We start from the raw sequence: 21,345 nt of genomic DNA on the forward strand, positions 1-21,345 counted from the left end.
CCTTAGGTAGACTCAGCCTCAAATGAGTACCTGGTGCGATGTGTAAACATCGGCACTGGGGAGACAAAGGCAGCCGGGCGTGGTGCTGGCTACCCCACCCCCTCGTATGCTGCGTCAGCCTTTATACAGTGAGGGAAAAAAGTATTTGATCCCCTGATGATTTTGTACGTTTGCCCACTGACAAAGAAATGATCAGTCTATAATTTTAATGGTAGGTTTATTTGAACAGTGAGAGACAGAATAACAACAAAAACATCCAGAAAAACGCATGTCAAAAATGTTATAAATTGATTTGCATTTTAATGAGGGAAATAAGTATTTGACCCCCTCTCGATCAGAAAGATCTCTGGCTCCCAGGTGTCTTTTATACAGGTAACGAGCTGAGATTACCTGTCGACAGAAGCAATCAATCAATCAGATTCCAAACTCTCCACCATGGCCAAGACCAAAGAGCTCTCCAAGGATATCAGGGACAAGATTGTATACCTACACAAGGCTGGAATGGGCTACAAGACCATTGCCAAGCAGCTTGGTGAGAAGGTGACAACAGTTGGTGCGATTTTTCGCAAATGGAAGAAACACAAATGAACTGTCAATCTCCCTCGGCCTGGGGCTCCATGCAAGATCTCACCTCGTGGAGTTGCGATGATCATGAGAACGGTGAGGAATCAGCCCAGAACTACACGGGAGGATCTTGTCAATGATCGCAAGGCAGCTGGGACCATAGTCACCAAGAAAACAATTGGTAATACACTATGCCGTGAAGGACTGAAATCCTGCAGAGCCCGCAAGGTCCCCCTGCTCAAGAAAGCACATATACATGCCCGTCTGAAGTTTGCCAATGAACATCTGAATGATTCAGAGGACAACTGGGTAAAAGTGTTGTGGTCAGATGACACCAAAATGGAGCTCTTTGGCATCAATTCAACTCGCCGTGTTTGGAGGAGGAGGAATGCTGCCTATGACTCCAAGAACACCATCCCCACCGTCAAACATGGAGGTGGAAACATTATGCTTTGGGGGTGTTTTTCTGCTAAGGGACAAGACAACTTCACCGCATCAAAAGGACGATGGACGGGGCCATGCACCGTCAAATCTTGGGTGAGAACCTCCTTCCCTCAGCCAGGGCATTGAAAATGGGTCGTGGATGGGTATTCCAAACGTCAGCCTCGAAATCTTAATGACTTGGAGAAGATCTGCAAAGAGGAGTGGTACAAAATCCCTCCTGAGATGTGTGCAAACCTGGTGGCCGACTAGAGGAAACGTCTGGCCTCTGTGATTGCCAACAAGGGTTTTACCACCAAGTACTAAGTCATGTTTTGCAGAGGGGTCAAATACTTCTTTCCCTCATTAAAATGCAAATCAAGTTATAAAATTTTTGACATGCGTTTTTCTGGATGTTTTTGTTGTTGTTCTGTCTCTTACTGTTCAAATAAACCCACCATTATAATTATAGACTGATCATTTCTTTGTCAGTGGGCAAACGTACAAAATCAGCAGGGGATCAAATACTTTTTTCCCTCACTGTAGGTGCTAGCTTACAGCACTTGCTCACAAATAGCATTTGCCCCCTTAGCCTGTGCAGGATATAGAGGCAATCTTTATCCGCGTGTGTGCGTGCGCATGTGTGCACTTGAATACGGTTTCCTTTACCCTGTATTGCATACTGTGCACTTGACCTTTGACCCGTGCCCTCTGACCGCGTGGGTGTTGCTGGTGCAGGTGCGTGATGAGGATAACCCCGCGCTGGACCCCATCACCAATGGCCTGGCGCACGTGGCTCATTACGGTGCGTATCCCTCCGCCGGCATTTCTTGCGTGGGGAGCGACGGGTACTCCTTATATTCTTGGTTCTTTTGGTAAAGTCACGTAGAAGGGAAACAGTGCCCGGGAAATATTATACGTTTACCCGTCCGTCCGCTTGTAATCCGTCTATCTGTCCGTTCATTCCCCACCGTCCGTTCGTTGCTCTGTCCTTAATTGTATCTGTCCAAATTCGTAAATCTTGTCAGTTCATCCGGACATCTGGAAATTACGTGTCTGTTCATGCGAGTGTGTGGGGATCAACGTTTGTTTTGATTCATAGTTGACCTCCTCGGGCGACTGTAGGCCACCGTTCACCACAGTGTCAAACTTACATTTTGTTGATTCCCAAATGGAGGCCCCACCCTCGTTTATCAAATCACAACGGAGACGGAAATTTATCCTGAATAATATCGTTCGCGAAAGCCTACGCGTTAAAAAATAATTATTACCGGTCTTATGCGCACAAGTGCAGATTCCGTCCGCTCGGTAGTGAAACGCTGCGCTGACTTCCGGCGGGGGGGGCATCAGCCTGGTGTGCTCGTCAGAGCTGGGATAGTTAATCTTGTGTCGTTTTTAGCGCAATCGATCATCACTTGTAAATGAAGGAAACGAGTTAAAGATCGATGGTGGGTTTAGCGCACGGGCGTCGGGGCTCTCTTGCTGGACTGCCTTTTGTTGTTGTAACTTTCTGACCTGCCCCAACCAGACATCTGCGAAGTAAAGCTTCATAGCGGGGGTGCGCAGTAGTGCTGCCTCCACTCCCATAGTGCTGCCCCCACTCCCATAGTGCTGCCCCCACTCCCATAGTGCTGCCCCCACTCCCATAGTGCTGCCCCCACTCCCATAGTGTTGCCCCCACTCCCATAGTGCTGCCCCCCCACGTGCTGCCCCCATTCCCATAGTGCTACCCCCACTCCCATAGTGCTGCCCCCACTCCCATAGTGCTGCCCCCATTCCCATAGTGCTGCCCCCACTCCCATAGTGCTACCCCCATTCCCATAGTGCTGCCCCCCCACGTGCTACCCCCACTCCCATAGTGCTGCCCCCATTCCCATAGTGCTACCCCCACTCCCATAGTGCTGCCCCCACTCTCATAGTGCTGCCCCCACTCCCATAGTGCTGCCCCCATTCCCATAGTGCTGCCCCCCCACGTGCTACCCCCACTCCCATAGTGCTGCCCCCACTCCCATAGTGCTACCCCCACTCCCATAGTGCTACCCCCACTCCCATAGTGCTACCCCCACTCCCATAGTGCTGCCCCCATTCCCATAGTGCTGCCCCCACTCCCATAGTGCTATCCCTCATGCTCCCCCCATGCTGCCCCCACCATCATAGTGCTGCCCTCCCCCCCGCCCGTGCTGCCCCCACCATCATAGTGCTGCCCTCCCCTCCACCCGTGCTGCCCCCACCGTCATAGTGCTGCCCTCCCCCCCACCCGTGCTGCCCCCACCATCATAGTGCTGCCCTCCCCCCCACCCGTGCTGCCCCCACCATCATAGTGCTGCCCTCCCCCCCACCCGTGCTTGTCGTGGTTACCGCAATCGCGTGGCGCCCCTCGCCGCTCCTGCCCTTCTCTTGCGTCCCTCGTTAATCGTCACGGCAACGTGGGAAAGAGGAGGATCCGTCCCAGCTGCTTCATCCATCTGCTGCCTCCTCCTGTGCCTCTACTTTGGCAGAATTATCACTTTACCCTTCACACAACGGCCCACACCGCACCCTCACCCACAACACACTGCTGGTGATCCACACCGCACCATAGACCCACACCGAACCCCACCATAGACCCACGCCACACCCCAGACCGCACCATAGGCCCACACCACACTCCAACATAGACCCACAACCACACCATAGACCCACAACAACACCCCCACACCACGCCACAGACCCACACCGCACCATAGACCCACACTCCACACGGCAGTAAGCAGGGCGGTTAACAGGTTAATGGGGTAACAGGTTAATGGGTTAACGGGTTAACAGGTTAACGGATTAACTGCCGCCGCCACAGTTTGTGGCGCGCGTCCCATAACCATGCTGCGCGCGTGCGTCACTAACGCACCGCATACACATGACCACAGGTCACTGGCGTGCGACGAGCTCCACTCGCGCTCGCACTCTCGCACTGTCACACTCTCACACACTCACACTCTCACACACTCACACTCTCACACACTCACACTCTCACACACTCACACTCTCTCACACTCACACTCTCACACACTCACACTCTCACACTCTCACACTCTCACACACTCACACTCTCACACACTCACACTCCCTCACACTCTCGCACTCTCACACACTCACACTCTCACACACTCACACTCTCTCACACTCACACTCTCACACACTCACACTCTCACACTCTCACACTCACTCACACTCTCACACACTCACACTCTCACACTCTCACACACTCACACTCTCACACACTCACACTCCCTCACACTCTCGCACTCTCGCACTGTCACACTCTCACACACTCACACTCTCACACTCTCTCACACACTCTCACACACTCACACTCTCGCTCACTCACACACACTCTCACACTCTCACACACTCTCACACTCTCGCACTCTCGCACTGTCACACTCTCACACACTCACACTCTCACACACTCACACTCTCACACACTCACACTCTCACACACTCACACTCTCTCACACTCACACTCTCACACACTCACACTCTCACACTCTCACACTCTCACACACTCACACTCTCACACACTCACACTCTCACACACTCACACTCTCTCACACTCTCACACTGTCACACTCTCACACACTCACACTCTCACACTCTCTCACACACTCTCACACACTCACACTCTCGCTCACTCACACACTCACACTCTCACACTCTCACACACTCACACACTGTCACACTCTCGCACTGTCACACTCTCTCACACTCACACTCTCACACTCACACTCTCACACACTCACACACTCTCACACACTCACACTCTCGCTCACTCACACTCTCGCTTACTCACACTCTCGCACTGTCACACTCTTACACTCTCACACACTCACACACTCACACTCTCACACACTCTCGCTCACTCACACTCTCGCTTACTCACACTCTCGCACTGTCACACTCTCACACTCTCACTCTCGCTCACTCACACTCTCGCACTGTCACACTGTCACACTCTCACACTCTTGCACTCTGGCACTGTCACACTCTCTCACACTCACACTCTCACACACTCTCGCTCACTCACACTCTCGCACTGTCACACTCTCACACACTCACACTCTGGCTCACTCACACTCTCACACACTCACACTCTCGCTCACTCACACTCTCGCTTACTCACACTCTCGCTCACTCACACACTCACACTCTCGCACTCTCACACTCTCGCTCACTCGCACTCTCGCACTCTCGCTCACTCGCACTCTCGCACACACACTGTTACACTCTCACACACTCACACTCTCGCTCACTCACACTCTCGCTCACTCACACTCTCGCACTGTCACACTCTCACACACTCACACTCTCGCTCACTCACACTCTCGCACTCTCGCTCACTCACACCCTCGCGCTGTCACAATCTCACACACTCACACTCTCGCTCACTCACACACTCACACCCTCGCTCACTCACACTCTCGCACACAGACTGTTACACTCTCACACACTCACACTCACTCACACTCTCACACACTCACACTCTCGCTCACTCACACTCTCGCACTCTCGCGCACTCGCACCCTCGCACACACACTGTTACACTCTCACACACTCACACTCTGGCTCACTCACACTCTCGCTCTCTCACACTCTCGCTCACTCACACTCTCGCACTCTCGCTCACTCACACTCTCGCACACAGACTGTTACACTCTCACACACTCACACTCTGGCTCACTCACACTCTCACACACTCACACTCTCGCTCACTCACACTCTCGCTCTCTCACACTCTCGCTCACTCACACTCTCGCACTCTCGCACTCTCGCTCACTCACACTCTCGCACACAGACTGTTACACTCTCACACACTCACACTCTGGCTCACTCACACTCTCACACACTCACACTCTCGCTCACTCACACTCTCGCTGTCTCACACTCTCGCTCACTCGCACTCTCGCGCACTCGCACTCTCGCACACACACTGTTACACTCTCACACACTCACACTCTGGCTCACTCACACTCTCACACTCTCACTCACACTCTCGCGCTGTCACAATCTCACACTCTCGCACTGTCACACTCTCACACACTCACACTCTCGCTCACTCACACTCTCGCACACAGACTGTTACACTCTCACACACTCACACTCTGGCTCATTCACACTCTCACACACTCACACTCTCGCTCACTCACACTCTCGCTCACTCACACTCTCGCTCTCTCACACTCTCGCTCACTCGCACACTCGCACTCTTGGAGAATCGCTTAATTAGCGTCATACAGGGTGTGGGGTGCGGGCGGCGGTGAGGGGGGAGGGGGGGACCACGGGGAGGTGGGGGGACCTAGCATTGGGGAGAGCGTGGGGAGACAGGACAGACAAGAAGGGAGGGAGAGACTTGTGGGAAGAGAGCAGATGGGAGGGAGCCTTGGGGGCAGTAGTGAGTGTACAGGCGGTGCAACTGCACCGGGGTCCGTGAGCCGGAGGGGCCCAGGCTGTGGGATACAGAGATGGGGGAGGGGAAACTGTAAATGGGGGGGGGGGGGCATGGGACTCCACTGCTGGGAGAGAGAGAAGACATGGGGGAGCTTTGAGAGGAATGTGGTTGGGGAGAGAGGGGGATCCTGATGGGAGAGAGGGGAGGCACTCGGGCCGGGGGTGGTGCAGACCGCCGGTGGTAGGGGGGGAGGAAATCGGCTGTGCCGTGGGGGGTGGGGGCACTCGCCGGTTCGGGGTGGAGCGCTGCTGCTGCTGTCCAGCCGGGATTTTCTAACAAAGACACAGAGGGAGGGGGGAGAGAGAGAGAAGGGGATGGAGGCTGCTGTGAATCCGAAACAGCAGCCGGTACCCGGACGTCAGGGACAACGGCGGCGGGGGTGGGCGGCGCAAGGTTTCGAGCCCACAGAGTAGCCCCCCGCGCCCCTCCCCCCATCCCCGGCCCCCCCTCCCCCACCGGCGCCCAGGGATGAAATGAGACTCATTTGCCGAGCGGTAATTTAAACGTCGTTCGGGGGAGACTGGCGGCGTCGTGTGCCGATCCCCGCTCGGGATGCAGCGCCGCGTCGACTTTCGTCCCACGCTCGGTCGCACCGCTCGCTCGGCTTCCCACTCTGACTACCCGCCCCGCTCCCACTTACCAGCGCCGTTAATTGCCTCAAATGGCGCCCCCTCCCATTTCCCCCCACCTCCTGGTGCCGTTCATCACCGTAATTAGCCCCCCGCTTGTTTTGCGCAAATGATTCGTTCCCATTAGGGTGACGGCACGGCTGCCCGATAAGCGGTTCCTCGCTGTCCCACGTTGGGCGGAGGGCTTCAGTTGGTACTTGTTGTGTTATGCGTGGTATCTGCGTTGTGTTTTGTGGGTTTGGTGTCATGTGCTGTGCTATGCGCTGTGCTATGTGGTATGTGTGATATCTGTGCTGCTGTGCCGCAGAATGTGTGCTGTGGTATGATAATAGCCACTGTGGAACTGCTCCCCACACATCCATGACAAATATCCCCCATATAGCCTCAACAGACTGTAGGGGCAAGTGCTGTTTGCGAGCACCTATTAAGGCCAGAACGGCACACGAGGGGTTGGGTGGCCAGCACCACACCAGCCGCTTTTGTCTCCCTAGTGGCGATGGTTACACACCGCACCAGGTACTCATTTGAGCCTGAGTCGACCTAGGGGAGGCCCAGGACAGGTTAAAAAAAAACGTCACCGGTGTTGGCCGTGAGTGTACTCGTGTCACCAGGTTCGTAGCGGAGTGTGCTAACCACTGCACCACCGATCCCACCACCTCACACACACACGACGCCAACTCCATGTTGAGCTGCATCCCAGGTGCTTCTGCCACGCGGCACCTAATCCTTTGCGTCGTGACTCTCCCATAATACATGCCTCCTCCCCTTTCCCCTCTGCTCTCTCTCCCACGCTCCCCTCCCCCCGTCCGCAGGCAAGGAGACGCTGATCCCCGCTCTGTCCCCGCGCTCCCTGCTCCCCGCGGAGCTGGGCTCGTATCTCAGCTACGAGGGGTCGCTCACGGCGCCGCCCTGCTCCCCGCTCGTCAGCTGGGTCGTCTACACCCAGCCGGCCTTCATCTCACATGCACAGGTGCGGCCGCACGCCCGCACGCCGCCACTGGGCTCGCCTGACCCCGGGTCAGAGGGGCCCACGAGAGGGGAGTTGTCGGTGGCATCACTGGACAGGGTCATCGACGGATCACTTGTGTGGTCACCAGTGGGGTTACTTGGTGGAGTCACTTGTGGGCTCACTGATGTTTTTCTTTTAATTTTACCAGGTAAGTCCCACTGAGCTATTCAGATTCAGAAGTGACCTGGCAACAAATGATAGCTCAACAAAGTGGTTTATCGTGTGGAAATTTACAGCAGCCAAATACTCTCAAGGTGTGATGTTGATTCTAAATGTGGAGGGAAAAACTGGAGGACCCGGCGAAAAATCCACATTACCACAGGGAGAGAGACATGCGAACGAACTCCAAATATACAGGCGTCAGGGTCGGGATCGAACCCACGACATCCTGTATACCAGGCGAAGTCGTTAGCATCTCCTAGCCACCGTGTCGCCTCGTCGGTGAGGTCATCGGCGGGGTCACCAATTGGGGTCCATGATGAGGTTATTTGAGGGGTAACCGTGGGGTAACCAATCGATTAACCGGTGGAGTCACTAGTTTTGTCACTGGTGGTGTGCCACGAGTTGTTCTACAAGCGCTGTATGTGCATTGTTTTGTGTGTTCCACGTGTTCCATGCCTCATGTATCATATGTGCTATGCAATGCTATCTGTAGTGCTATGACATGTACCACGTGTGCCGTGTCTAATGTATCCCATGTACCGTGTATGCTGTGCTCCTGCCATGCATGCCATGCGCGTGCTGTGTGGCGGAGGGCAGCTGTCCCGTTTCTGTGGAGTGTTCACGGTGGAGTGCGTGGGCTTCAGCAAGGTGGTGGACTACCTGCAGGACAACTACCGGCCCCTGCAGCCCAGCGCCGGCATCGCCATCTACCTCGCCTCGCCCACACACCTCGCCCTGGCAGGTGAGGCTCGCCACACAAGTGCGTGTCTGTACACAGGTGCGTGTCTGTTCATAAGTGCGTGTCTGTACACAGGTGAGGCCCAGCGGTCTCATTTGTCCGGCCAGTACCTTCGCAGAGTGACCCTCGCAGAAAAGGAAAGAGCTCCTGCTCGGCTATGTGATTGGACACTTTGTTTTTTCCTGCTGTGTGGCACCTGGGCTGGTGGTGGTGGTAGTGGTGGTACTGGCCGCGGTGGTGCTGGCGACTGCTTTGAGCGTGTTTTGTCGCGGGCGCCGGGCCAGGGAAGGGGTTAAGTCTGACCGTGGTGGACACATTAGCATCAAAACGAGCAGAAGCCAGATAGATGTCGTTAGGGAGCGAATGTCAGGATTCGCAGATTAGCAACGCTCGTTCCGCACGCACACAGACACAAAGACAAAGATCCCCCGTGTAACCTCAACAGACTGTAGGGGCAAGTGTTGTTTGTGAGCACCTACGAAGAGGTGGGTGGCCATAAAGGGTGGTTGGCCAGTGCCACATGTGTACACATGCGGTAACAAAGACAAAGATCCCCCGAATAGCCTTGAACAGACTGTTGGGGCAAGTGCTGTTAGCGAGCACCTATGAAGGCCAGCACAGCACACGAGGGGGTGGGGTAGCCAGCACCACGCCCGGCCGCCTTTGTATCCCCAGTGGCAATGTTTATACATCACACCAGGTACTCATTTAAGGCTGAGTGTACACAAAACCGGTTCGGATATTCATCGCCGGTGTTGGTGGACGTGAGTGTGAATCGAACTTGGGTCATCAGGTTCATAGCTCAGTGTGCTAACCACTGCGCCACCGCTCTTCATACAGACACACACACACACGTACACACACACAGGTGACCCCTGCTCCTCTTTGCACGAGCCGTGCGTGGGTCGGGGCACACATGATCATGACAGCTGGCTGGCACGTTCCTTTGAATAATTTTAATTGGAGGCATTTGCACACGTCTTACCGGTGGCGAGGGTGGGGGCGTCGTGGGTGGTGAAGTGGAGCGGGCAGCCTGGGGCTATTCTGGCCAAGTTGCCGAGCAGGGTGGGGGTGGGAGGTGGCGGGGGCAGTGATAAGGGTGGTGGAGGTTTTAGCTGTGATGTGGGGGCCACTGCTGGTGGTGATGGTGGGTGTGGTGTTGGTAGCGGAGGACTGTGGTGTGCATAGCCTCCCCCCCCCCCGTGTGTAATCATGCCACCTGCTCTCCCGTGGCGACCCGGCGTGTCAGTTGGCGTGTGCCGGGGGTTTGGTAATGAGATGGCGGGGTCACAGTGTTTGCTGTCTGGACGCGTCACGATTCCCGCCCCCCTAGCGGTTTCATAAATTACCACGATCAGGATCACGACTTGGTAGCCGTCCATTTATAGATATGGATTCCTCCGTCTCGCGGCAGTACAGTCATGTTGCTGGCATTACAGCCGGAGTGAAATCTGGGGGGGGGGGGGCGGGGGTTGGGGTTGGAAATGCATTTTTAAACAAATTTCAATCATAAATTATCGATTTTCACACTCGTACTGTTCATGCCACTTGTCGTGAGTGGGGCTGACAGTAATTGGTGGTGGTCGCGGCGGCGGTGGTCGCGGCGGCGGTGGTCACGGCGGCGGTAGTCATGGCGGCAGCGATGGGGCTGGTGAGCGGTAGAGGCAGCGGTGGCAGTGAGTGTTGAATTCCGCCCGAGCGGCCCATGGTTCACCGCAATTTCTGTGTTTGGCGGTTGTGTCGTGGCAGAGTGCAGCACCGTGCCGGACGGGCTGCGCGTCGAGCGGATCGACGGGGACGAGCGGTCGGCGGCTGGCAAGGGGTCGGGGATCGCCACAACCCTGCGCGTGACCTGGACTCGACCCCGCGAGCTCTCGGCCAATCCCATCGAGCGCTATGCGGTGACATACTCGCACGGGGCGAGCCAGGAGGAGGAGGAGCGGCTGACAGACGGAGACCAGGACACGGTGAGGGTGGTGGTGTGACCGGCGTGGGAGGTTAGGCGGAGAAGCCGTTTGACGGTGCGCGAGAGCGTGCGTGGAACCGAGGAAGGCCTCGGGAGACGCAGAGCCGGCATTGCCGAGCGAGGCCCTGGGCTCGAATCCGAGGGTCGGCAGCAGCCCACACACGGTGGAACTGAGAACAGTCGTCAGCGTCTGCGTGGAGAATCTCGGCAGCAAACCGAGCGAACGAGTCAACGCGCCTCTCATCGCACTCGCAGAAGGCCCTCTGTGGCTGATGGGATGTGTACAAAGACAAATATATTTTAATGAATGTGCGGGGACAGATACGTGAAGGTGTAGGCATATTGTCTGTTGCTGATTGACTGGAATTAAACTGGGTTCTCAAGTGTTGGGAAGATGACGAACTCGGTCACCGTCCCTTATCCCCGCTCGTTATTTTCCGTGAAGAGGGTTGTAATTGAAACTGCGGATGGCGTAGCTGCGAATGAAGCAATCGCGAGCGGCGCTTTCTCGGCGATCAAATGTGTGAGAGCGGCTGATATTCGGGTTAATGGGGACCCTGCCTCGATTGGGGAGAGCGCGGAGGTTGGCTCGCCCACCGGTGGAGATTCCACTTCACATTGGCCCCCAACACTACTCCTGCTGCTGCTGCCACTGCCACTCGGCGATCTGGGGGCTCACTGCCCACCCCCGCACAGCCCCACGCACGGTGGGCTGCCTCGCGTCGCGTCCGACCCGCCCGTGGCAGGGTCATCATCTCCTCCCCCCACCCAGCCCCACCCTCCCCACCCAGCCCCTCCCCACCCTCCCCACCCAGCCCCTCCCCACCCTCCCCAGCCCCTCCCCTCCCCACCCTCCCCTCTCCACCCAGCCCCACCCCTCCCATTTTATCCGGGTGTCTGGATACACGTGGACAGACATCCACAGACATACACAATTAATCCCCTGCCTCCTGTGAATTAATCCCGGTTGGGCTTCCAGTCCACTACGTTTCCTACCAGTAATATCAGTCTCTCAATGCAGACACGGCGCAGTGTTCCACTGATCTTGTGTGCATTTATAATGTGTATGTCTCCCCTTTGTGTGTGCATAATGTGTATTTGTCTGTATATAATTGCGTGTGTATATAATGTGTGCATGTGTGTATGCGTATATTAAATGTGTTCGTCTCTTTGTGTTTGCATTATGTGTGTGTGTATAATGGGTGTGTGTATAATGTGTGTGTGCATAGTGTGTATAATACGTGTGTGTGTGTGTGCGTCGTGTGCTGCGGTAGGGCGTGGTGCTGCGCGACTTGAGCGCCGGCGCCGTCCACCAGATCCGCGTGCGCTCCGTGTGCGAGGGGGGCGCGCGCAGCGCGCCCAGCGACCCCGTCTCCTTCCCCCCGCGCGCCGCCGACCCCGACGGTAACGCGACGCGTCACGGTACAACGTTACGGGCGGCGGCTACGACGCTGAACGTGGCTTGCCTCTGATCCAGCGCTGTGGAGGCAGAGTTTCACAACCACGCAGACGTGGTTGTGAAACTCCGATTTCCCCGTGGGCATCGAGCAAAAGCTGCGCCCCGGCTCGTCAGGAGAAAGCAACACAGCAAGTGTGGACTAATCTCCATTGCTACGGCACAGCGTTATCCCATCGCACGCATGCGTTGTGGGTGCTTCGGTTTCCTCCCACGTGTAAACGTGAATTGGCCGATACACCTTCATACGTAGAGGACCGCAGAGCTTGGAGGGAGGGCTGGAATCTCTCACCTCTCCTCCTCGTGCCTCTGGGTCGCACTCTCTCTGCGAGCGGATACTCTGCGGCGGCGGTGGCGCAGCGTCGTTACAAGTCGAGATCGTTATTATAGTGACAACGATATGAAACGACGTGATACAGAGCGGCATAACGTGATTCGCCAAGACGACGTACACAACACGACGTAACACGACGCGAAACAATGACACGGCACGGTGCGGTATGAGATGGCACGTTACAGCGGTACGCGCCGCCACACGACACCGCTCCATAGGCAGCGTCGTTACGCGCGACGACGCTACGGTGACGATGCCGCGACGTAACGCCAACGCGCTACGTGAGACTGCGCGACAAAGTCACGTGACACAACAGGAAGCGATACGGTGCAGCACAACACAACCCACTCCGCGACACAAAACGACGCGTGTGAATATACAGACACGTAGTACACACGACAGGACACACGACAGGACACACGACACAGCGTGAACCAACAAGACGTGACGGAACGAGACACGTTCTCGCGACGCAGAGCGCCCTGCCAGAGGCAGCGGATCCTGCGCCGTGACCACTCGGCATCGATCGTGACCCCGATCACGCGGCCGTGTCGTGTACCGCAGGCTCGGCGAGCAGCGGTCGGGGCGTCCTCTCCTCGTCCTCCTCCCCGGCGAACTGGGTACGTCTGCTCGCTCCTCGCTCCCAGCTCACCCTCGGTCACCCTCGCTCCTCACTCCCAGCTGACCCTCGCTCCCAGCTCACCCTCGCTGCTCACTCCCAGCTGACCCTCGCTCCCAGCTCACCCTCGCTGCTCGCTCCACCACTGCGGCCCAATACAGCATGGGGCGGCAGGGGGCGTGCGGGCAGGGGGTGTGCAGGCAGGGGGTGGTGGTGGTGGCGGGGAGCACGTGGGGAGTGTGGAGGAGAATTAACCACATCGCCCTCCGTGACTGATGCGGCAAGTGGAGGACTTCATCCAGCAGTGGAGTGACCAGGGCTGATGATGTTCGGCGAACGAGACTAGCGCCGGACACCTTCCCGATGGGCCGGAGCTGCGATTGGCCCATCGCACGCGCACTGTTTTGTGGAAAGTCTTTTGTATTTTTCTGCTGCAATGAGCATCGAGGCAGTGCTTGTCTCCTGTTTACAAGTTCGAGGTTCAAGTAGATTTTGTTTAACTCGGTGAGAACTCACGAGACCAGGATAGAGGAGTTTCATTTGTGAGAGTGAGTGAGTGGGTGGGTGAGAGAGAGGATGGGAGAAACGGTGGGTGAGTGAGTGGGTGAGTTTGGGGAATGTAAGAGATAGTGGATGAGTGGTTCAATGATTGAGTTAGTTGGAATAGATTTTACGTGAAGAGGGCGATGAGGAAGAGCGATCCAGACGTCCGGAGAAGCGCATCTGAAAGCGCAGGATGCAGTGACTGATGCAGTTTACATGATTGTAAATAATGAATAATTGTACCGCATCGCAGGATCGCGATAGGTGCCGGCGGCGTGGGGAGGCCTTCATTCAGCAGTGTATTGACCATGGCTACTCGGCTTTTAAAACAACCAAAGTTCCATAGATAAAGCGATAATTTCAATTTGACGTGAAACCGTCACGCGGCGTCGCCTTTGATGGGAACAACAAGAGGATGCCGCCGCGGACGTGCCGCTCATTTCCAGCGGATCACGTTTGGAGATTTTCGTTGGTGACGGCTCGGCTTTGTCCGAGTGTAGTTCTGCGTTGTTCGCTTCCACGCGGGCCCTTCCCCGACACGGATGGGTCGCGCTGCCCCGCGATTCTTCGTCTTGCGACGGCGCGACGCCACGATCACGGTAAAATGTGGGGGTGGGGGGATGAGGGGTAGAGACCGTGAGGATGTGATGATAACCACGGTGAGGAGGCCAGGAGGTGTGGTGAGAGTGCGGTTGAGTGAGGTGAGAATGCAGTTTGGACCGTGGGTTATGTGGCGAGGACCGTGGCGCGAATGCGGTTGAGAAAATGCGGTTAACCCCCCCCCCATCCCAGGAGACTGGTGAGAATGCGGTTGATGCCGCTATGAGAATTGCCAGGCATGACGGCGGCGGTGGCGGTGGCAGTGCCGGTGTGAGCGTCGGATGTGTTGATGCGCCGTGGTTTTAATTTTCACCTCTCGCTAATGTCTACGCGCCGAGCCGAGGGGCGGCCACTCGGCCCCTAATGCTTCACACCTGCCAAACGCGTTGCCGTGGCAACGCTCCAGGGCCGGGGAGGGGGTTCGCTGTGGGGCCCGCTACTGATATGACACAGCCCACCCCCCACCTGGTTGTAATGAATTCATTGTTTCTTTATGATTAAGTACGGCACCGGGCATCTGGAAAATCGTGACGGCATGCGGACGGCTGGCACCGCGCTTGCTTCTGGGACAAACTTTCCATGCAATCAGCACGGCCATTATGGAACTTACCGAGGGATAACACGGGCACTGTTATTACGTGTCTGATTACGGATTGCTGCATGCGGCCATTATGAGTCCTTTTATAACAGCTCACCATGCTAGACCGAGTAATCTGCTGTCAGCCCGGCCACCATGGACTGCACAAACACAAAAAAACTCATCGTATGAAGTTTGGTTTTGCATTATAATTTGATCCTCATGGCGGTAGCTTGGGGCACCAAATAATACAAACTGGCTGAGGCAATTAAATATTTTATTTCTGGGACACTATTTTTGTCCAGGGGTGTACTTCACTCCGCGACTGGGGTACCAATCAATCCGACATCAGTGCCACTCCACGATGTCGAAACGCAGCGAGGACGATTGCGCCGAAACCCTGAACGCTCGCACGCACCGAAGCGGTGCATCGTGTACAGCTCGTCGAGATGAGTCGATTGCCGCATCGCCACCATCAACAGACTAAAAATTACTCCATCACGGACATTGTGCGAGATCCGGGGTACTATGGTACCCCGGGGTACCACCATAAGGTTAATTTGTGTAAATTCCATCGCTGGGATTTTGAATAACGGTTTGACTGTCATGCGACATACATTACTAAGTGTGGCAGGGGCGAGCAGAGGGAGCTCTGCGTTTTCCGCTTCTGCGGGGCGTTTGCTTACCCAAGAGTGTGATGCACCACTTCGAGTGTGAACGGATTTGTCGTTTATGACGTGCGCCGATAATGCGATCGGGATAAACCCCCGGGGAGGTTGGGGGGGGAACTAAAATAAATGAAAATTTAAAAAAATTGATTCTTTCAGCAAACTATAATTATGATTTAGTGATCGCGAAGGAAGCCGTGTTTCCCAGACCCAGGCTGCAATTATTTAGCTGTAGGGGCGCTGTGCGTGTGCTTGTGTGTGTGATCCCAATTGGGTGACGTGCGGTGCCATTTTTAGACATCAAATTTCGGCGGTGACACCGGCCAGCAGCAGCCCTCGACTCGATTTCATCGACGTCACGGGGAGGGCTCAAACGTGAAGTGGGCGGCGCGGAGCCGCATTGCGGTTCACGCACCACTGGATAGTAATAACCAGGGCGTCCCGCCGGGACGGAACCGCGAGAACGGGCTACCGCCGGGCCGCGTGAAAATCATCAAAACCCCTGGGGTGGCAGAAATTACTTGGTGTCAACCTGGCCCTCCATGGCCCGGTTGGCGTGCCTTGGCTGCCACCTAGTGGCGTGGCGAGCTGCCCGCCCTGCCTAGTGCTCTCTAGTGGAGCCGGGCTGTATACCGATTAATTACTTAAGCAATCAATTACCCTTCCGATTTCCTCCCCTCGCTCCTCCACTCCTTCCCGTCCCTCCCCTACCCCTTTGTAACCTCTAAGTACTCTCTATTGCAGTTGCTCATTCCTCAATCCATACATGCTCCTGTCATCTAAATCATTCCCTTCTATCACCTTTTTTTTACTATGTCCAGCGCCTTGAATGAAGGCGCTCTATAAATCAAATTGTAAGCGATTAAATCGTTACTAGTTAGGGGACCCCGTGTGCTCCGCAGGTCACCATGGAAACCCAAGGCACGGCGGCAGGACCGCCTGCGGGCAGCGGCAGTGCCGCCCCCTCTCCTGGCGCAGCGGGAGATGCTGGGAATTCCCCCCTGTCCTCTGCTGCGCCCCATTGGTCGGTTCCGGCGGCCGCGACCACGCCCATGCCGGTGACGGCAACTGCGGTGCACCCCCCGCGGAGCGGCGCAGCCCCCACCCCCGCGGTCCCTGTTACGACCGGCAGCACCGCGACTACCGGAGGAGGTGGGTAACGTCAGCTGGACTGGCCGAGAGGTCATGGGGTCGCTAGCCAACAGTTTCCGGGTCGCGTTAGATGTGACGCCTTTCGAGGTAGCTGGGTGGCACGGGGTGGTTCACAATGGCCGTGTTGGAGACACTGAGCCAGTGCCGCTGAGATCCTGGGGTTGAAATCAGATTTCGTTCGCCCAACCATTCTCCAGCGTAGCCCTCAAGTGTAGCGAGTACTTGGATCACATCCAATGATTTCGCCACTGACGGCTCAAGTTTAACCCAGTGTAGTTCTGCGATATCCGCTTCCCTGGGCCCTTCCCTGACACGGAGGGGTTGCGCTGCCCCGATGAGGAGACCCACAGACTTGCTTGGAGACCCAGAGGCTTGCAGAGAGACCAATAGACTAGCGTGGAGACCCAACGTGACGCCAAAAGATCCAATTTAAAGATGGGGCGCCTCTCACCGCCTCCATAATTTCAACCACGCCAGAGTGATTTACACGCCATCCCAAGGCAACCGCCCCACCAACAGAGAAACTCGAGTCGCGAAGAAGAGGCGGGGGTGAGAAGGGTAGTCAGGGAAGGGAAACATGGCAGAGGAGAGAGGGAGAGCAACACCGCGGACATCAGCCCAGGACCAAGCAACTAGGACCCAGGCCCAATAGCAATAGCGTTTGAGTTGCAAGGTGATTCTGTATGACCACGTGAGGACTCGTGAGACCAGCATAGAGGAGTCTCATTCGCAAGATGAGTGACCTGGGGTCACCTCAGTGACAATAGCAAAACAAATACAATACAGGAACAACGATGAAAGAAACGGAAATTGGCGCATCGTCAAGCATTGTCGCCCGTGGATGTGATCGGTGATTGTGCGTACCCAGGGACCACAACTGCGTGGGTCGCCGTGACGACCGCATCCCGGTCCTTGCCTCCCCACCCCCGGAGCCCGACGCCTCCCACGCGGAGCGGCGCGACCACGGCGACGGGGGGGCGCCGGGGGGGCACCACGCGCGGCGCGGCCTCTGCATCGGCGCCGGCATGGAGCAGCCCCACCGCCACGGGTTAGCCGCACCACACCGCACCGCACTAAGGGTGAGCCACACCGTGGGTGAGCCGCGCCGCACTAAGGGTGAGCCACACCGAGGGTGAGAGCAACACCGAGGGTGAGCCAAACCGAGGGTGAGAGCAACACCGAGGGTGAGCCACACCATACTACGGGTGAGCCGCACCACCTCACCCCAGTAACACGCACGCCTCACTCCCATCGCTAAGGAAGTTCCCAGATAACCTTCGCTGAGCGGGAGGTCCTCATTCTCTTCTGCTACCCCCAGGGTCGGGAACTCCATTCCCCCCGCTGCCCACACTGTCGACTCCCTGTGTCTGTTCAAGTCCAGACTCAAGACTCCTCTTCTCTGCTGCTGCCTTTGATGGACTTCCTCTCTCTGCCATAGACTCCCATAGAGACCCTTTGACTCACATAGAGGCCCATAGACTCTATGCCTCGGTCTCTATAAAATAAACATGGCCACTGTTTCTATGCAGAACCTGGATGGAGGCAGATCTATACACTTCCCGGAGGGCGGGGCTCTCAAGATTGAAGGCGTTTTAACTCGGCCCCTGCATTAATAATAAAAAAAAAAACATTAAATATATTTACTTTTGCAAAAGTCAATACCCTCCAATTTCCAATTATTGGATCTCAAGTCAGTAGGGGAGGGAGGGGGATGAGGGGTTTATCTCCCCCCCACTTGGACCCTCGACTGCGTCTTGAGCTGGGGTCGCGTCGGAGGTGGCAAGGTGGCGGCGTAGTGGAGACGCACGTAGCCCACGGCAACCAGGTCCTGGGTTCGATTCACGACCATGACGTTTGTATGTTCTCTCGCCCTGTTCTGCGTGGGTTTCCTCCGTGTTCTCCGGGTTCCTCCTCCCGTAGCTAAACCCACACACACAGTGGAACCCTCAGAACATCCCAATGCAAAGAAATCACCGACAGATCACTCAATTGGGATCACACAGCAGCAGCAGCAACGGCGTCACCCCCCTCTACCGCAAAAACTTGGCAAGGCCCTCCTGAAAAAGAGTATTGAGGCTTAGTGACGCTCTCCCGGGTAAACGAGCGCGAGTATGATGATAACAATAACAACGATAATGATTTAAATCCACATTGTGCCTGCGTTGTTGTTGTCATTGTCAGCCCCGTCGGCGAACACCACAGAGGCTGCGGCGGGGCCAGGCGTGACAGACAGAGGAGAAGGGGGCAGCGGCAGCGGCGCCGTCTCTGTTCCCGCAGCGCTGCCCACCACTCCCCGGCCCGCGCTGGTCGGCACCGCCGCCGCCAACGCCACCCTCGCCACCGTCGCCCACGGCGACCGCAGGATGTGGGCGACCGCCGTCGTTCCGGACCCCGGGGTTCGGAACGGCACTGAGCGCGCCGGCGGAGGGCGCACTCGTGCAGGTGTGGGCGCCGTCCGTCTCCGGGGAGTGTGTGTGTATGAGAGTGTGCATGTGTTTTCGTGTGTGGGGTAGTCGTGGGAAGCCGGTGGCGTAGCATTTAGTGCGTTGCGCTATGAACCTGGCGACGGCCACCAACACCAGTGACGATTATCTGAACCGGTCCTGGGTCTCCCCTAGGTCGACTCAGCCTTGAATGAGTTCCTAGTAGAGTGTGTAAACATCGCCACTAGGAAGATAAAGGCGCCTGGGCACGGTGCTGGCCACCCCACCCCCTTTCGGCTTTTCATGGGTGTTCGTTAACAGCACTTGCCCCAAGTCTGTTGAGGCTATACGGGGGATCATTGTCTTTATGTGGGGTAGTGTGGTGCTGTATGGTGCAGTGCTATGTTGTTGTGTGTGGTTCTGTACGGTGCAGTGCTGTGTTGTGGCACATGGCGCGATACTGTATGGTACGGTGTGGTGCGGTGCTTTGTGGTGTGGTGCAGGCATGGTGAACGAGTCCCACGAGGGCCTGGCTCGTGGCCCCATCACCGACTGGAAGATTCCTCTGATGATCGTGTCGGCGCTTACCTGCGTGTGCCTGGCGCTGCTGCTGTCCATCCTCGTGTACTGGAGGTACTGGCACCCACACACAGCCGGAGAGACAGAGATGGAGAGAGACGGTGACATGCCGTGCGGTGTGGGGTGCTCTTTGGTGATGCTGTACAATACTGTGCGGTGTGGTGGTGACATGCGGTGTTGTGTAGTGGTGCGGTGTGGTGGTGCTCTGTGGTAACGTGTGGTGGTGCGGTGTGGTGGTGATGTGCCGTGTTGTGCCACAGGAAGTGTTTTCAGACGGCGCACTTCTACGTGGAGGACAGCAGCTCCCCACGCGTGGTGCCACCTTCCGGCCTCCCCGCAATCCCCATCCCCGGTGAGCACGCACACACTCACGGGTACAGCGCACACATACACAACAATAACATCAACAACAGCTGCCATTCACCACCAAGTGGCGGTGACATCACCACGGAGATTGTGCCAGGCTAGTTGCACGTTGAGGCCGTCACATGAAGTGTGGAAGGCTTGCTGGTCGGGGGTCACGGGACAAACCCAGATATCATTATCTACGAGCCTTTTGCCCATCAAAGGACAGGTGTATTTCAGTAAATCTGAAACTTGCAAGCGAAAAGCAGACCGCGACGTGATATTCATTGCATCAATTTGTGTGCAATTTGTAAGGCTGCGGTGACACAGACCTATTTAATTTAAAGGTTATAATCCTGACTTAAAGCTTTCGTGACTGCAGGAATTCATTCTCTTTGGGTCTTTCAGTAAAGTCGCGTAGATAGAAATATTATAAAAAAATAACTACTGTTCACCTGCTGCTGTATTTTCTATCTGCGTGACTTTACCGAAAGACCCAAAGAGTATAGGTGATAATCCCTTGTTCATCATGACATCCTTTTTACTTTGATGTCTCAATAGCGTTACGGTGATCGCGTGACGTGAGGGTTCTGCCTTTGTAGTGAGGGTTGTAAGTTGACGCTGAGGAGGGGGGAGGAGGCGCCTCGCCCCCCCATGTGGAGTGATGTCAGCTGCTAATTCATATTAATGGACGGGGGGGGGGGGGGTGTTCATTTGGAAGATGTCACCTCTTCATGATTAGTGATGTGGGTGGCTGTTCGATGTGGAGTGACGTCACCTGCTCATGATTATTAATAAGGGGGGCTGGCCGACGTGGAGTGACGTCACGCGCGGGACACACAGACATTCTTGGCTCATTATAGTAGTAAATTCCTCCACATGACAACACACCGCATCATGGTATAGCGTTTAAAACATCAGCACTGGGGAGACAAAGGCGGCCAGGCATGGTGCTGTCCACACCACCCCCTCTTTGCACTGTGGCGCCCTTCACAGGTGCCCGCTGTACAGCACTTGACCCAGCAGGCTGTTGAGGCTATCAGAGGGATCTTTGTCTTTGTGTGTGTGCGTGTGGTGT

The 21,345-nt window shown here is 56.0% G+C and overlaps 1 protein-coding gene across 3 annotated transcripts in view; it reads left to right on the top strand.

Annotated features, from left to right (window-relative positions):
* LOC116951263 (receptor-type tyrosine-protein phosphatase gamma) overlaps positions 1 to 21,345 on the top strand; it is a 76,665-nt gene that overhangs the window by 44,105 nt on the left and 11,215 nt on the right. For all 3 annotated transcript variants that reach the window (XM_032969766.2, XM_032969767.2, XM_032969768.2), the window contains exons 6-16: positions 1,723 to 1,789; positions 7,908 to 8,065; positions 8,864 to 9,008; positions 10,755 to 10,972; positions 12,246 to 12,375; positions 13,326 to 13,381; positions 16,671 to 16,920; positions 17,789 to 17,968; positions 19,102 to 19,362; positions 19,847 to 19,976; positions 20,183 to 20,274. In XM_032969766.2, the coding sequence (XP_032825657.2) occupies positions 1,723 to 1,789; positions 7,908 to 8,065; positions 8,864 to 9,008; positions 10,755 to 10,972; positions 12,246 to 12,375; positions 13,326 to 13,381; positions 16,671 to 16,920; positions 17,789 to 17,968; positions 19,102 to 19,362; positions 19,847 to 19,976; positions 20,183 to 20,274 (1,687 nt within the window). The remainder of the gene's footprint in view (positions 1 to 1,722; positions 1,790 to 7,907; positions 8,066 to 8,863; positions 9,009 to 10,754; positions 10,973 to 12,245; positions 12,376 to 13,325; positions 13,382 to 16,670; positions 16,921 to 17,788; positions 17,969 to 19,101; positions 19,363 to 19,846; positions 19,977 to 20,182; positions 20,275 to 21,345) is intronic.

Source organism: Petromyzon marinus, chromosome 42, assembly GCF_048934315.1.
Source record: "Petromyzon marinus isolate PM22_M1 ecotype Great Lakes invasive population chromosome 42, UKy_Petmar_22M1.pri1.0, whole genome shotgun sequence".
Taxonomy (NCBI): Eukaryota; Metazoa; Chordata; class Hyperoartia; order Petromyzontiformes; family Petromyzontidae; genus Petromyzon; species Petromyzon marinus.